General features: G+C 41.7%; 1 protein-coding gene across 1 annotated transcript in view; it reads right to left on the reverse strand.

Moving 5' to 3' along the window:
• Snd1 (staphylococcal nuclease and tudor domain containing 1) overlaps positions 1–17182 on the reverse strand; it is a 415000-nt gene that overhangs the window by 334244 nt on the left and 63574 nt on the right. The window contains exon 10 of the mRNA XM_047560726.1: positions 12985–13098. Within this exon, the coding sequence (XP_047416682.1) occupies positions 12985–13098 (114 nt within the window). The remainder of the gene's footprint in view (positions 1–12984; positions 13099–17182) is intronic.

Consider the following 17182-nt stretch of genomic DNA (forward strand, 5'->3'; position numbering starts at 1 on the left):
TGCCCTGCCTGGGCCATACAGGTACCGGGCTGCCACAATATTCCTCAGTGTCTAGTCACCTCCTTTCCTCAGATGCTATAAATAATAAACAAACTTCCTCCACAAGAAAGACAATGCCCTTGGTTCATCAGAACGTTCTGGTGTATGTGGCAGTTAGAATTCGCATCATAAATTAATAAAACCACAAACTGACTTTTAAATCACATCTTTGTGTATTTATTTAGCATAAATCAGTTAATCAGTCTAACAGTTCACATTTCTCAGTCTGTAGAGCTCAGAGCTGGCTCTGAACAGAACTGAGCAGAAGACTTACAGTAAGGCCTTATAAAAGGACAAGTTCCTTTCTCCTCAATCTAATACAGAGCCACCACCCAACACAAAGTCTGCATGACCCCCTTTTGTGCACCAATCACAATTTAGGAGGCACTTGAGGATTTGTGGGGTTATGTCCCAAACTGCTGGCTTCTCTGTACGTGCCATGAAGTCCCTGCATTTTCTCCCAACCATTCAAAGGTTGCTTGTACATGCCAGAGGCAAGCACATTCCTTAACCTGTACCCTCTTCTTTGCTCTACCAAGCTCAGATAATAGAACTATACATGACGTGTGAACCCTGATGCAACAAGGCACCACTTCACAGACCCTCTCTCTGTAATCAAAAAGTAAAATTCACGGTGGAAGTCATAAATACCAGGCCACATCAGCATCGACTCAAATAGCAAGTTATGAACCCCACGAAACTCTACTCTTCCCTAGAAAGACTTGTCCTCTGAAGCAGAATTCTCCTATCTCCATTCCCTGGAATTCTTAGGAGATGTTCCAAGCTAAGAACTGGTCAGCAGTCAGCTCTATGACCTGGGGGCTCACATAAGAAACAGCAGAGATATCAGTGCATCTAAATATGATTCAGAAAAGAAAAATGGCACATCACAGACAAAATCCTGGAAAGACAGTTTTGCTAAGTCCCTAACGCTTCTAATCCTAAGAACAATAACCTAGAACAGTGGTTCTCGAGCTGAAGCATCTGGTAGTTGTGAAAAATGAATATTCCAGGCCCCAATCAGAGTCACTGTCACACAAGTAGCTTAGGAACTACACCCTAAGAAAAACTGACCTGGCTTCTACTTTAGGGCAAAAGTAGTTCAACATGAGAGTCAAAGGACACATGGCTGTGCACCTGGCTAGGGCTTAGAGGGAAAGGAAGAAAAATCATGAAGACAAGGCCAGAGGCAGTCAGTGGCAGACCCCGAATACACAGTGCAACTCTGCTGTTCAATCAAAATATATGGAACCAACAGAGATCCACTTAATCTTTGTCCTCAGAGTAGTCCTGTGTAAACCCAGAAGGCTTGCAGCTCATTTGTAGCAAATGAGAAGCAATAATGTTGGGCAGCCATATTTGCAGTGAATCTAACAGTAAACAATCAAATGATTTGCCCTTGTAGAACTTGGCATCAGGGGATACCTCAGAAGTGTACATATGAGCATCATTTTCTTAGCAGGGAAAAGGACAGAGGTAAAAGGGAGATATACCAAGGTCAAATAGCAGCCAGAAATAGCAACGAGTCCTCATTCCCCAGCTTCAGAACTTCAAGTCAGTTCAGGGCCACCAGGATGCTAAAAGATCCCTCAATATCCACAGACAACTGGTTCTAGGACCTCCCTGCAGATAACAAAATCCTCATATGCTCAAGACCCTTATACAAAAATGGCATTGAATTTACATTCACATTATTCAAGGAATAATGGCACAGGGGGTGGGGGGACAAAAACTAGGGCTGGTGGTATAGCTTAGTGGTAAAGCACTGGTCTACACTGTGCAAGAACCTGAGTTCGCTATTCAACACCCCAAGTGTGGAGGGACCTAATAAACATACACAAATTTTTTCAAAAAAATGTTCAGTTCATGGAACCCTTGAACACAGAAGGTCAACTATATATGAGTGTGTAGATAGGTATCAAAACTACTTCCTTATGATTTTACGTACTCCAAGACTCATGTTGAATTAAGATCAGTTATCTCCCCCATGAGAGGCTTCACATCCCTGAACTGGCCAGACCAGCACATTATAATTAGGGAGAAAAGACAGAGTCAAGAGAGAAAAAGGAATATAGAACTAACTAACTTTCTCAGTCCTCATATTAATCCTGACCACCAAAGACCGTAATAATAAAGATCAATCATAGGAGAGAGGGGTAAAGTAAAGGCAATCAAAGAGGCAGGAAGAAACCAAAAAATGCTATCTGGAGCTGCAATTATTGAAGGCCTACTTCCTCCCACAGCACCAAGGAAGTAAACCTGGCAGTCTCTCAACAAATGGAGTTTTGAACCTCCCACCACTAATGACAAACGTCAACAATGAAACTTGACATCACAAACAATCCAGAATGAGGAAGCCCTACCACCCATGCTCACTCATTAAAAGACAAGACATCACCACCATGGTGAGGTGTCATCTTCAAATCAGAATCTTTGAGATACAGATTTAGAGATTTTACCAATTAAGATATCAATTGATATAAGATTCCAGGAGCAGAAGGATATTGGTTTTAAGTTAGATAAATGTAGTTTCTGAGAACATGATTACATTTAATAAGCGGACTAAATGATGTTCAAGAAAACTAGAAAGAACAATATAGTTTTGTCCATGTTTTACGTAGTGAATTCAAGTTCAAGATGTCACTCTTTCCAGCTGAACCCACAGCAAGACTGCTAAAGGGCAACAATTTCAACAATGCTAAGCATTCATTCATTTTCAGACTCGCACAGCATCCAAAAACACAGCACAAGAGATTTAAGAGCAGCACAAAACAAAAGGGACATAGGAGAGCAATAAGCTCCTTAGTAAAGTCTATAGTAACAAGAAACAGTGATCAAGTTGTGTTGGCCAGGAGTGACCCTCATTCAAATTCAAGTTTACAAATTCCCTCTGTACCCCAGGAGGGAAGGCAGAAGGTAGAAATGGAAGGAACTACAGAGCATCATGGAGAAGGTGATTCAAACATATCTAAATGAAACAAAAGTAGCAAGAGAACATATCTATACTCTTACACTTTCAGAAATATTTGCAAATGAAAACACAAAACAAACAAACAAAACTTTTGAGAATAATGAAGTGGGGAAAAGGGGGCAGATTAGGGCCAGAAGGAGAGCATGGTCCCTCCTGAACCCATGAGTACCTTCCTAGACAAAGAGAGAAACTTGAGCATGATCAGCTTCAGCACTCAGAATTCCTTTCTTACAGGGTGACACGGGTGGGAGATGAAAGGGTTTAGATTTATTGCTCTGAATTTTCAGTTTCCATCAACAATATGGGTTCCGATGGGACTAATGTTAATCTTTTAGGATTGAGACATTATCTCTCCAATAGCCAATGATGTCCTCTACCTGCAATACCTGGTGGATTTCGAGTCATAATAATGGGCCCAAACACTGCTACAAATGGAAGCAGCCTCATGGCTTCTCAACCAAGAAGCCTACATCTCCCTACACTCTGCTATTACTGAGTCCTGAAGAACCATAACTTTGCATACCTATTTTGTAGGCAAACGGGAGTGTCCGGGCTAAAGGAACCAATCACTCTTCTAAGAGAAGAAGACTAGGAGCAGTAAGAGAAAGAAGAGTGAGGCCCTGAAGTTTAAAAGCAAGGAGGTGAGCACCCTGAGCAGACTGTTAAGGCAAGCCAGAGCAGGGCTCAACCTGGCTCACGTGGCAGGGAGGAACTCTCGATGTTTTCCTGAGGAAAATGCTGAGCTGGTGGTTTAAAACACACTGAAAGGAGTACAAAGCACTGGGATAACTTCTTTCCTCTTTACAAGGAATAAAAATGAACAAAATAAGCTGCTTTGAGTGATGTCAAGTCTCCCTCTTCTTAAAGTACAAACTGGCCTAATAATTTTGGATGTCCCAAAGGCCAAAGCAGCAAATGGCACCGTCTGCCAATTCTGCCATGCAGAACACAGTGCACTCCCTCACAGCAGCTGCAGTAAAAGGTGAAGAGGGTCCAAAAAGAACAGAGTGGGCTCCACATCCACAGGGGCTGGGCTCAAGCCAGAGTCTGAGGGAGCAGAGGCTGAAAAGGGAGCCCTGAGCACGTGGCACATCAGCAGCCCTCTGCACAGCTCCACCTACAGCTCCTGCAAGCCAGTCATTCTAAAACAAGCCCCTCCAGCTGGAGAAGCAGATGCTAAAGGGAGCTCCATATGAATCAGAATGTGGCTGTCTCCTAATTGCAGTCCACCTTACAAAAAGAGAGTCCAGCCTTCCTGGGAATGTGAGAAAAATGTCCTGGGAATGGCCCAGTGGTAGAATCAGACCAGCAAGTGACCCTGCCCATCCTGCACCCCTAAATTATGAACAAGGAGTTAAGCTGGCCAATGAGAATGGAATGAAACATTATATAATGCATACTCGAGTATCAACTATGTGCTAGGCAGCTAGCTAGTAATAGATCTGAAGAAATGAGAAATCTACTTGACCTAGAAAATGGAACTAAGTAGAGAAGAGGGGGAAAGGCAGAAGGGAGGGGGGAAGAAAAAGGAAAGAGTATTTAAAGGCAGAAACTAGAAACTATAGGCATCCAGTATGGGTGTATCCAGAATCGTCAGTTCAGCAGAAGCAACCAAATTCTGGAGACCAAGGTCTGAACACAAAGATGTAACAAATTCCCCAACATAAAGGGCATATTCTTTAGTCTCACTCAGGGCCAATACAATGAAACAAGGATGAAGGGAATTACAAAACTGCATTCAGAGAAATGAAAAGGTAGGGAACACAAAGTCTTCAGAATGTCTTTAAGCCACACTACACAGAGATCCTACTATGAAACAGCATCATACCCAGTGGCCACCAGTAAGATACTCAACCAGGCCAAGGTATCTGCAGTCCAAATAAGGCAGGTATACAGTAGAGGGTAGATTAAGGACTGTAAGAATGTGAACAACCCATAAATTGTCCATAGATTTTCAAAGGAAAGCTGAAATGAAAAGTGACATTAAAAATATGCCTAAGCAATAGGCCTGTCATTTGCTAGGAAAAAAGCAAGCATCTGTGTCCTTCGGCTTTCCCTCTAGTCTCAGTTTTGAAAAGCCTTTGCTGAAACAATGGCATGAACCGATGCTGTCTCATCCATAATCCACCATCCCATCTAAAGTTCACCTGCTGACCACAACACACACTGGTCAAGATCAGACAGAGTCCCTAAATCTATAAACACTTTACTAATAAAAATAAGTTCCCTGAGCCATAAGGGCCTATAATACATAAGGAACTTAATATGTGGTTTTTGAACTGAACAAAATTCTCCCAGTCCAAAGCTAATTAGCCCACCAAGGAATGAAACCTACAGCCCCGGCCTGCAAAAAATGCAAAGCACTGGCTGACTGCACTAAACTTGCCTTGAATATAAATGTTATACAAAAAAAAAAAGTAATTTATCTAAACACAGTGTAGGTAGCTCTGCAATCAGTATCTCATAAATAAAGAGAGAAAGATGAAGGGAAAGCTCTCTAATTGATTTTAAAATTAGTTCCAGCAAAGAAATAATCTGACAACCAACAAGGTCGACCACAGTGGGGGAAAAAACATATAGCCCTGAGTAAAAAAGTGCACATAAAGACTTCAATGAATCAAAATACATGAACTACTATGAAAGGAAGATATTCAGAAAAGTCTGAATAATCGTAAAGGTGCTAAAACAAAGCCAACTGGAGACCAATCTTCAAAAGCACTTAAAACCCTGAAATTAACCCCTCTGGTGAATTGAACCCAATCTGCACTGTGCTAATGGTAGACACATTATGAAGAACACCACCACACAGAGAGGCAGGGTTATTCAACGCAATGGCAGCAACTAGACAAACTAGGACTGGGAAAGAGAAAATGCTACAGTGTGTGACCTAGCCAGCAAAACTAGCAGTCCAATTAGGAAACAGGAAAAAGACAGGAGTGCAAAACCTCTCTCCTTGGACTGTTTGACACCAGGACACTGGCTTCAGGTGAAATGGTGCTCTAAAGCAGTCAAGGAGATGAACTGAGGATTTGGAGGTGGCAAAATGATGCCCACTCAAAAGCAATATATGGAACTACTTCTGATGCCTCAGCAGATAGCTCGATCTTAAACACTTGAGAAATGCCCTCTGCAAGATCCTGAAAGGGGCTACAACGATGATAAAACCATACCATTCCTGGCCTCAGTGGACTTGAGACTTCACAATGGCAAGTAGGTGTGTACATAAATAAACAGTATAGGTTGTGATGGAGAAGGGAAAGACTATGTGTATGGAAGTCTCAGGCCTCAAGGGGCTGTCAAGAAAGACGGTTGCCCTACCACAGCAAGGATGTTAGATGGTCACAGGACAGTGAATATAATAGTGCAGTCAATTCCAGAAACAATAGAGAATTACTGCAGCTCAGAGGACTGAGAAGAAGCAAGAAATATGAACATACAGCACAAGGAAGATTTAGATAAATTGAAAAATGTAGAACTGTGTGATAGGGATGATTAAAGGAACAGAAGAGAGAAATGGATTGAAAGAGGTAAATGTACAAGGTTCAGAGAAGGATTAGCCTCCAAGACCCACTAGGAGATTGTTAAATCCCACAAAAATTATTTGAAAGAGAGAAGCAAGATCATGGAAAGGAAATATAATTTGTAATGGGAAGAAGAAAGCAAATCAAAGGGCAACAAGATAGGCACATGCTGTCTTCTCCAGTTTAAAATTCACTTAGAAAGATCAGTGGAATATACATGTTAGGAAACTGCTATCTACCCGAAACCCAAAGTCTTGACCTCATCACAAGGAGTCAGGCTTCCCCCAGTGACCTCTCCAGCTGAGGAGCAGGTCACAGTGATGTTTTAAATGATGGCACCTAGATATTAATCTTAGAAAACAGGACAAACACATTCTAGAATCTTAAATAGGTGAGCAAAGACCCAGTCATAGTCTCCTAATAGTAATATTTTTTTCTGTCTTCTAACAAAGGAGGTTTCAAGTGTTCTTCTCAAAAATACCCAGATCAAACAAATCTGAAACTGGTACAGAATGCCGCTGCCAGCCCTGACATATTCTATGTCTTTTGATCACATTGCTGCAGTCCCCAAATCTCTCCATTGGAAACTGGTGAAATGCTATATCCATTTCAAAGAGCCTTTGCTTTTCTCCAAGGTCCTTAATGCCAAGCTGGAGTCCCTCTCTAATTTGCTATTTGCCTTATGCTCCAGTCACAAGCATGAGATCACAGTCAGTGGGTTTATTGGTTTGCCCCTACTTCACTTAGGAACTCCAACCCCATAGCTTTTGGTTGGTATGCATTCAGTGGCACCATCATCCGCCTGAGGGTCCAGAGGGACCAGTCATCTTGCTTTCAGAAATCTAAACTAGAGGGAATAGGTTGAGAACTGCTTTTAAACGTGCCTAAATGGCGAAGCACCCTGGGACCTGTACAAGGAATGGAGTTATCAGAACCTGAACAGGTCCTGCCTCTGACAAAAAGCCCTAAAGAATCCCAGGACATTACTAATAATGCACGTACCTACCAAATGCCTGCTCAGGAGACCCACGCTTAGGAGACAACTCCCAAAAATGAATGACTCAGGGAGATTAGGCAGATTGCAGTTTTAATAAATTGAATCCTTTAGTGCCCAGGTCTGAATATTTAGAGGCCCTGGGGTGAAAGAACCTTTGTGAGTTGAGTGAGTTCACAGGGAGAAGGCAAAGGCAGGGTGAATGGAACTGAATAGGCATTGATAGCACCAGACTACCAGCCAAGGAAAGACCTCACCCTGAGTTTCTACATCTCCCAGAGCACCAAACTCAACTCTTGGGGGGAGGTGGGCACACAGAAACAGACACAGAGCCAGAGAGAGAAGGAGAGAGGAGTAAGAAGGGGAGAAAGGAGTTTGAGAAAAGGCCCTGCAGATGAAAGCAAACTTTCTATAACACACACCTGGGGGTTGGGTAATTATGTACCTGTTTTCAAGGTAAATTTCAGCTCCAGTATCTCTTTGCCAACTACAATAGCACTGCCAGAGCAGACTTCATGGGGGAATAAGTCAGCCCCTTCATCGGATGCCTGGGGGCTGTTTCCTTTGTCATTAACACTCTAAGTGTGACACAAAGCCCCCAGCAGCCCTGGGCAATAGAGCACTAGGTTTTCCAGTTTCAGATCAAAGCCAAGCGCTCCCTAGGAAGTCCTGAGATTGTACAATATGCTACCTCCTTCAAGGCAGCAGCTCAGAAAACCCATAGCCTTTCTCCAAGACTTAGCACTTATTTCTTTATGGCAAACAACTGGATAAAACAAGTCCTACCTTTAGAGAAACCCTGATGCATGCCTGGGTTCATGAGAGCACCACACATGACTGTTCTACACTGACTTTCGGCCTGAAGGAGTGAACATCCAGGAGTCCGCAATGGATTCACCCTGAATAATCCAAAAACAATCAACACCACCGGACACATCACACCGGAATCCTTCTGAGGGAAATACTACACACTCCTGCTTGGGCCCCTCCCATCATATTTTCCATCAACACCCAGGGTCAGAAGCTACCTGCAAATCTTAGGAAAGCAGCTGCCCTGATGAGAACTGCTACTTTGATCACTGTTTTGTCCAAGAACTTCCTCTGGCTCCAATTAGAAAATAACCCAAAAGGGGGAGTGCAAGTACGCAGTTGGCCTTGGACGAAACCTTGTCTTCCTGTATAATTTAAGAGAACTGAACCTGTCTTAGTGGGCCAAAGAGAAAAATCCCATTTGCCCTTTTATCCCCCAAATTTACAGATGTTTCACAGATCTGTATTAGTTGATGACAGGCTACTAGAATGTCTAGGGCATAACGAAGAGAAACTAAAAGAAACTCCTCACTGCCTTCTTGAAGGGCAAGCCCCATTAGGTCCTCATCTGGGAGCTCACAGGGAGGCCTTCCCCACAGCGGCAATCACTGCATGCCATCTGCCTGCCCTTGGGGGTGCTCATGCCAAAGATCCCCTTTTACCCGTTCTTTAACCTGCTCCCTCTCCCACTTATCTCTTTGGTTTAGAAAATGCTTCTGTACCATAAAAGTTATCAGGTTTATCTTTTTCTCCATTTCAAAGCCACTGACCCCTAAAAAACACCCAGTAATTAGACAGAGAGTAATCTCCTGAGTGTTTCACAAGCTACAACCATCCATCACGTACCTTTATCTCCAAACAATCCTCAAGCACCTGTGCTACTGCATCGGTTCCAATTCCCAAAACACACCCTCCAATGTTTTCCTTGAAGGTTCTACCCACCCTACTCTAAATAGGGCAAGCACATCTTCTCATGTGTGCTGTGTCTTACATGAGGGCACCAGGCCAAAGGGACACAGAACAGGAACTGACATTCAACCTCTGTTCTGACTGCCTGATGTAAGGCTCCCTAGAGGAGGGGACACCCTTCTCTAATTTGCACAAAGGTGCCATATAGGCTAACATAGGTCTTGACCCCAACATCTTTGCCTTGAATACTTGATTGGACCCACTTGTAGCCATGAGAACAGATGGGAAGTGGTAAGGGAAACCAGAAACCCACAACTCCAAGGGGATGCCTACTACCAATTCTTTCCACACATATGGTTATAGCCACAATGGGACCTCAGGTGATCTTTCTTCCTATACCCACAATATAAATCTCTGTTAACTCTAGGTTAAGCACAGAGGAGGATCTTTATTTATTTATTTATTTTTTACATTTTTAGCTGTAGATGGGCACAGTAACTTTCTGTACTTTTTTTTATATGGTGCTAAGGATTGAGCCCAGTGCCTCACATGTGCAAGGCAAGCGCTCTACCATTGAGCCACAACCCCAGCCCCTAGAGGAGAATCTTATAACTTATGAGAGTTCTAGAGAACTTTAAGCAGAAAGGCAAGTACTCTGGATCCCCAAGTGTGAAGAGGGAGCGCTGGAACAACAGTCACAGTTCTCAAGAATCACACCATTCTCCCCCAGCATGGTGGTCAGTGGAGGCTAGCGAAAGAAAAACCAGAACTCTACTGCAGAAAAATCTTGATCTGGTATGACCTCGTACAAATGCAAATTACTTTCATATCTCATGAATTCAAACCACCAACACAAGAGTTCTTAAATCCAAACATGCCATTCCCTGGTTTAAAACTCTTCAAAATCTAAAAGGCCTGGCAAACAAAGACTTCAATATATGGCCCCTGACTAATTGCCAAGTCCATTTCTTACCACTACCTAATAATAAACTATTTTCTATTCCAGTCATACAAAATTACTTGCAGTTCATTATATGGGCCACATTCTCTTTCCCTTCCTGAGTATCCTGAGATGTTCATAGGACATATATGATCTGGCCCTGCCTATAATTTCATGTCACAAGGTGACATACCACTCGCACACCACCATCCACATGGCCATCTGTCTCTAAGTCCCAAAACTCACCTAATTTTTTTCATTGCTGCTTGCTAGGTCAGGAACTGTCTCTCATCTAGCTAGTTCTAAACACCCTTCAGGACTTAAATGTCACTTCCTTAAAGAAACCTTCACAGATTATGCACTCTCCCTGAATTGGAACTTTTTCCCCACAGTACTTGACATAAATGAAAAGACTTGTTGATACCCCTGCTGGACCTTGAATTTCTAGAACTGAGCTGTCCACACAGTAGCCACTATCCTCAGGTGCCTCTTGAGTCCTTGAAATAAGCTAGAAGGAATTGAGATATGGTAAAAGTGTAAAATACACAACAGATTTCAAAGACTTAGTTTAAAAAAGAAAAGGGAAACTATCTCAATGTTTTAATATTCATTAAATGTTGAAACGATAATATTTTGGATATGCTAAGTCAAATAAAATATATGAAAGTTAATGTTAATAAAGTTTTTAAACGAAGCTACTTAAAATTTTAAATAACAAAAAGAGCTGGCCTGTGTGGCTCACTTCATGGATCTACCAGACAGTGCTAGTCTGAAGTGCTGTCCCTCCCACTTGCTAACTTGAGCACTATAATGTACAGCAGTGACTCTGGGAAACCTTCCCAGACCACCTACCACATCTGGGTTCTCCAGGGTGCCCTCCGCCTATCATACTCTAGGTGTGTTATATTACCTTCTTTCTGACGGGACCCCTCAGTACACTCTCCCCAAGAAATTTAATGAACAAGTAATGGAAATCGCTCCTTATTTCCCTCATAAGTCATACGTTGTAGACTATTATAAGGAAGCCTTTACTTAAAACTTTTTAAAAATGAAGTAAGCTCTCAGGAAAGAACACCAAAACAAAAGAAAAAAGAGGTAACCCAGTAACCCACCTCAGTTGGGAACAAAAATTGTCAGGATCCTGCCCAAATTAGGACATACAGTCCAACAACTTCTCATCAACCTTGAGGTTAAGGGAAATGCATCTTTCAACCACTGAGAAGCTTCAACAAAATCCTGGAAAAACTTAAAATTCTCAGCAGATTAGGTTTTTCTTTAAAAAAAACTTGCTATCATCCTACCTAAGCTACAAAGATGACCCCCCTCCCTCCTAAGACTGCTTAAAATTCAGCTACATAGTCTACATTAACATAATGCTTTGGCTGATGATGCAGGCACAAAAATTAACGTTCAAGAATTTCAAAGTTGTGGTTGCTGTGGGAACCTGAATTCCAACTGTAGGGCACAGATGCAGAATTGTGGACTACTCCCAATACTGATAAAATTGGAGATGTATATTTACTCTGTGCAATGAGGCACAGCTACAGTTACTGAAAGAACCTCATTTTGGCATTTCTAGGCTTTCATGCATTTAAATTCTCAACCTTACCACAATACTGTTTGCTGCATTAAATTGTCTCCTCTATGGAGAAAAAAGAAAGAATGAACTGATTGGCTAGACATTCAAATCACCCATCCTGGATGTGTTTTTTATGCATGATCTGATTCAAAAGACAATCATGATATTTTTATTTTACTCTTACGGGCTGCCTATAAACTCTCACACAAATGAAAACAGGGTATGAATTCCAACTTGTGAATGCACCATGACATGTATGTGCAAAACACTGGAAAAGCAAATTTTACATCTTTAAACTACAAAAGGGATAAAAATGAAAAAGCAGAAAGTTCATAGCATTGACTTCAACTGCAATATTTAATTTCTGAAAACTGTCCAAATTCTTGACTCTAGTGGCTCTCACCAAGGACCTAGTCCTATAACTAGTGAAGACAGACACTGTAGTTACCAGAAGTCAGTAACGACTTCTGTAAAAAAGACATACCAAACCTGAGAAAACTGTCAACCTCAATCCCTATCCCCAATTTCTCACAACTGAGAAAGGAAGAAAATAACTACAAAATTTTAAAAATTAAAAAAAAAAAAAAAAACCTGACAAGCTGCATGCTGATTACCAACTCCTAAGAGTTTTCATCCAAAGGGTAATGTCTCAAAACTAACATACCCAAATCATACATGTTAGACAGGCAAACACATCTTCAGCCAAAAGACTCACCCAACAAGTAGCACAAAATAGTGTTAACTAATTATAGTTACTACTTGCAAAACATTTAGCAGGTGACTCCAGAGAATATATACACAAAGATCCATTTCTTTCTAGAGCAAAACCGTAAGGAATTATCAAACTAAAATGACCAGTAGAAATTAGCTCTACTACCACACAGATAAGGGTTTCTCCTTTCCTTCTTCACAGAGAAATCAGATCTTGTTAATAAATAAAACTCACTTGCCATCTCACATATCCCATCCTATCTGCTCTCAAGCCCCCTCAGGAGAAGTGCCAATAGTCTCCATCCCAAATGGAGCAGAGCAGTGAGTGTGGTTCAGAAGATGTGGGGGCCTGCCCAATGGAAGCCGGGATGTGAATCTCAGGAAATACTACTTTGGGGGTTTAAAAATACTTGTCCTTTTGCATTCTCACATACATGTACCATTTAACTGATTCTCTAGCTTCTTCCCTTTGGTTTTGGCACAGAGGCATGGCTGCTTGCATATTCTCACCTGTGTGTTCTCCCCCTCCAGCCTCGGTGGTCGGATGCTAGACAGGTGAATGGTCTTATAGTCTCCAGAGTTCAGCTTCACAACAATGGCATCAGCATTCAAAACCTGCATCACCTGTAGACAAGAAGGCAAAAATGCTCAAACTGGTTTCAAATGTCTCCACCACACATCAAGAAGCATGGCCCATCACAGTGACAGGCAGAGAGTGAGATCAACAGCCATTTGGAGTAGATCTAATATCATCCTTCATCGTTAACCAAGTCAGAGAAAACTGCTGTAATTATCAGTTCCCAGAGACCTTACAATGATTTTCCAACAAGACAGAATCTATATCATTCCTAAAGATAGTCAATCCTTTTTATCTTTTTGTCCTAACCAAGATGTGGTTATCTATAAAGCTTAAGAACAGGAAATTCAGTCTCTACATGTTATTGAAGATTTTCCTTGAAACAGGTTTTAAACTAAAATCAAAATCCTTATCTCAATATGAATCTAGGGGAAGAGGCAAGGGTTGGATTAGAAAAAGATACCAGCACTAGATGAGAAAAAAAACAAAAATAGAATGGCCCGACAGAGGCAAAAAATCAAAGGCAAATAAAGGACAAAAAGAATTGTCATTTCGGCATGGGAAAGGAGATGCTTAGCTGTTAATCTCATGGGCAGAAACATTAAATTACTAAAATAGTTCCTCAGTTACTTAAGCTACCTTGTTTTCATAGCACTTCTATGGACTTCTCTGTTGTGGAAACCAAAATCATTAACGTTGCACCACACTCTTAGTGGAAAAGATTAACTTTGAGTATGAAGTACAAGGATATATTTGAAGGGCCAAAGCACAAATATTCCTCTGTGAAGGTTATTAGAACATTCCACCAATGTGTGCAGAATTCCATTCGAACAGGGACAGTGCCACAACAAGATTATAACCAGAACCCATAATACGGCTAGCAGTGTACGATTCACTCAATTATATTCAGACCCTGTTGTTTCAAGGCTGTTTGGTATTTCTGCAAGCAATACTTTGCTAGAAGGTAGCTCCTGACTACAAACACTGTCACTATCTACTGCATCTGCAGAATAAAAATCAAACTCTTCTGTGCTTCAATCAAGGCCCATCAGGAACCACCAGGTGGCTGAACAAACTATAGGGTCAGCTGCCACACAGTGAGAGTAGCCTGGCAAAATTTCCTTTCTCTTTTATGCATGAAACAAAAGCAGCTAGACACTTCTTTGCCATGATGAATGTCACACTGGGAAATATCTTAAAGGAGGTCTCTCTATTTCCTGGAAGGCCTAAGGTCTTTTTCTTTTTTAAAGGTATAGGAATTGAACCCAGGTTTCATGCATGCTGGTCACTACCTACCCCTTTTTCACAATATTTAATTTGAAACAGGGTCTTGCTAAATTGCTCAGACTGGCCTTGACTTTGTGATCCTCCTGTCTCAGTATCATGAGTAGACTGAACTACAGATGTGAACCTTGGTGCCCAGCGAAGACCTAAGAGCTTTTAGCATCTTTTAGCACAGAATACAGCCATTTACTTACAGACTCCTCCAGTAACATCTATTCTCTACCTTTCCCACAGAACCAGCCAACCACATATCAAAAAGAATGCTTTACAAAACAATCTGAAGAAAGCAAAAAAAAAAAAAAAAAAGAGTGAGAAATTATGCACAACAGGAAATGGTAGGAGCCAAGTACCATCAAACAGAATAAATGAAAAAAAGAAAGATGACATTTGGAACCAAGTTCCAAATCATCCACTATCAGGCTATGGCTCATAGATGGAAGGATATCCCAAGGTCTGACTGCCATGAGTAACAGAAGCAGTGTGGGGAACAGGCCAGGGATCAGAAAAGTGATGAAAGGTCTAAGAAAGAACCAAGTAGATTAGAAGAAGGGAAGTTTATTTAATTTCTACTATATATCAGATAAACTTGCAACCAAGACAGCAACAAAAAAGAAACCCTCAAATAACCATAACCATTCTGCTACGACCTTTATGACAGATTAAGAAAGCTAAATGCTAAAACCGAAGAACCAGAACCCAAAAATCCCCTGGCCAGAAAAACCTGATAGAAGACCAAGACTAACGAAAGGAATGGCATGTGTTCACTCCAGGACCAAGGTCAGAGCTGGACCTAGGGATGGGTGGTCCCAAAGGGTACAGGTCCCTCCAAGGAGCCCTTACACCAGTCACAAAAATTGTATGTCCATGAGATTAGAACCTAAGAACTAATTAGCAGGTATAACCAAAAATTCAGATTCAGTAACTGAAAGAAAACCTAGATCTTATTTCTATTACAACCTAGACACATTAGTGCCAGGTAGAAATTCTCATTGTAATGAAATGTTTTCTTTAAAGATACCAGCAGTGAAATGACTGACCAAAATAGAAAGGTCCCAGCTAATGATTTCCCCATTCCTTTAAAATCTTACATTTGTGTTAAAGGAAAATGGATGATAGATTATTTAAGGGGTGAGATTTCCACAATACGTACTATTCATTCTGCTATTCTAACTTCAAACCAAAGGGAGGAAAAAATTCCTCTAAGCCATCCCAAGCAAAACCACTAATACAGCCAATCAATACAGTTCCTCCTTCAAAAGGATACCTGAAGAATAATAAGGTAATCTTCCAGTGTCTCAAATGCACACATAGCACACTATTTCCAAAATTTCAATTCTGGACAGATCTGTACTTCTTTCAAACCAAAACTCTTATTAAATTGTTAATTGCCAAAAACAGGGAAGTTCCTATAATAAAGACATGAGAACAATTTTCAACATTCTCTGCACCCTAGTCATGCTTGCAAAGAATAACAACAGGGAAAGTGTCACAGTGCTCACACCTTCACCCCCTGATTCTAGAATGTGAAGATCTAAGCATACCCTGTGACAAGGTACTGATATTCGTCACCCCTTATAATGCGTTAGCAGCAGCAGCAGCAAATGGATTCTTGGAGCTGTAAATTTTGGGCCACAGCAGCAGACTCTGCTCAGCATCTCCCTGATTAGAAACCTCCTCTTCAGGAACTGCGTACTCTGACGCTGCCAGCTACGTGAAGCTCACTTTTCTGGGGGTTGAGGGTAGAATGAATGCATGCATGTGTGTCTGGGGGGAGGGGGGTTGTGGTTTTCTATTTCTCTGTAAATGGTGTCACTACTGTCCAGACAAAAAGCAGCTCCTGAGCACAGGCATGGATTAAGCCATAAAACACTGGTTAGTCCCATGCTATACGCCAAGTAAAATGCGAGGGGTTATACTGTTCAAAGCCTGCTTTTTGGCATCACTGCAGACAACTTTGAACAGTAATATTTCTTGTGCTTTTCATGAAGTATCTGAAGTATGCCTACACTGCTCACTTTCTCCACAAGCTATGGATCCTAATCCGGCCACGCTCAAGCATACAGACTAAGAGATCATCCAAAGCCCAGCAGCAGAAATCCATATAGAGCAAGCCACTAGCTGGACTCAAGGTACAAGCACTAAATCCAATTCCCTCCCCATTTCTTGAATCCCAATTGTTTAATGATGACAAGGTATAGGCTAAGAGCCACCACAAGTCAGGAGAATTACCGAGATCTGTCAGGGGCAAGGGACATCCATCCATCTCTGCAGCCCTCTGCCATACTCCATCTGCAGGGCTCATCCACGGTGTTCACTGGGCAGTCAAGAGCTGCTGCTGTTTAGTTTTTTAAGCTCTGCAGCAAGCAGAGGAGGAACAAAGAGCCTTATCACAGCCACCTGAGCTACAAAGACCCTCTCAATAGCTCCCCAGACACAACCACCTATAGCTCCACTGCTGCCACAAATCTCAATAACAGAAAGAAGCAAAAGAATCATCAGCCTTAATGAGGCTTCTTCAGGCACCACCAAAGAGCATTCTTTGATGAGGTCACCCGGAATGAGGTACGAATGCACTGCTACCTCTCTGACATCATGACATCTGACCATTTCTACTGTTCCCTAAAGTTGTATGCCATGTCTGTTCTCCTCAGTCCCTCATGAAAGCACAGCTGCTGGTCTGTTCTCCAAATAAATGAAAGAATCACATCGATATCATAATGTAAGAACCTCTAGACACCTGAGCAAAATCAGACCAGATACTATGAAACGTACTCCAATGGAAATCAGGCATCAGATACCTTTCAACAGGGGCCATCCTAAAAAATACCTGACCAACACTCTTCAAAA

Source organism: Sciurus carolinensis, chromosome 8 (assembly GCF_902686445.1).
Source record: "Sciurus carolinensis chromosome 8, mSciCar1.2, whole genome shotgun sequence".
In the NCBI taxonomy this organism is placed as follows: Eukaryota; Metazoa; Chordata; class Mammalia; order Rodentia; family Sciuridae; genus Sciurus; species Sciurus carolinensis.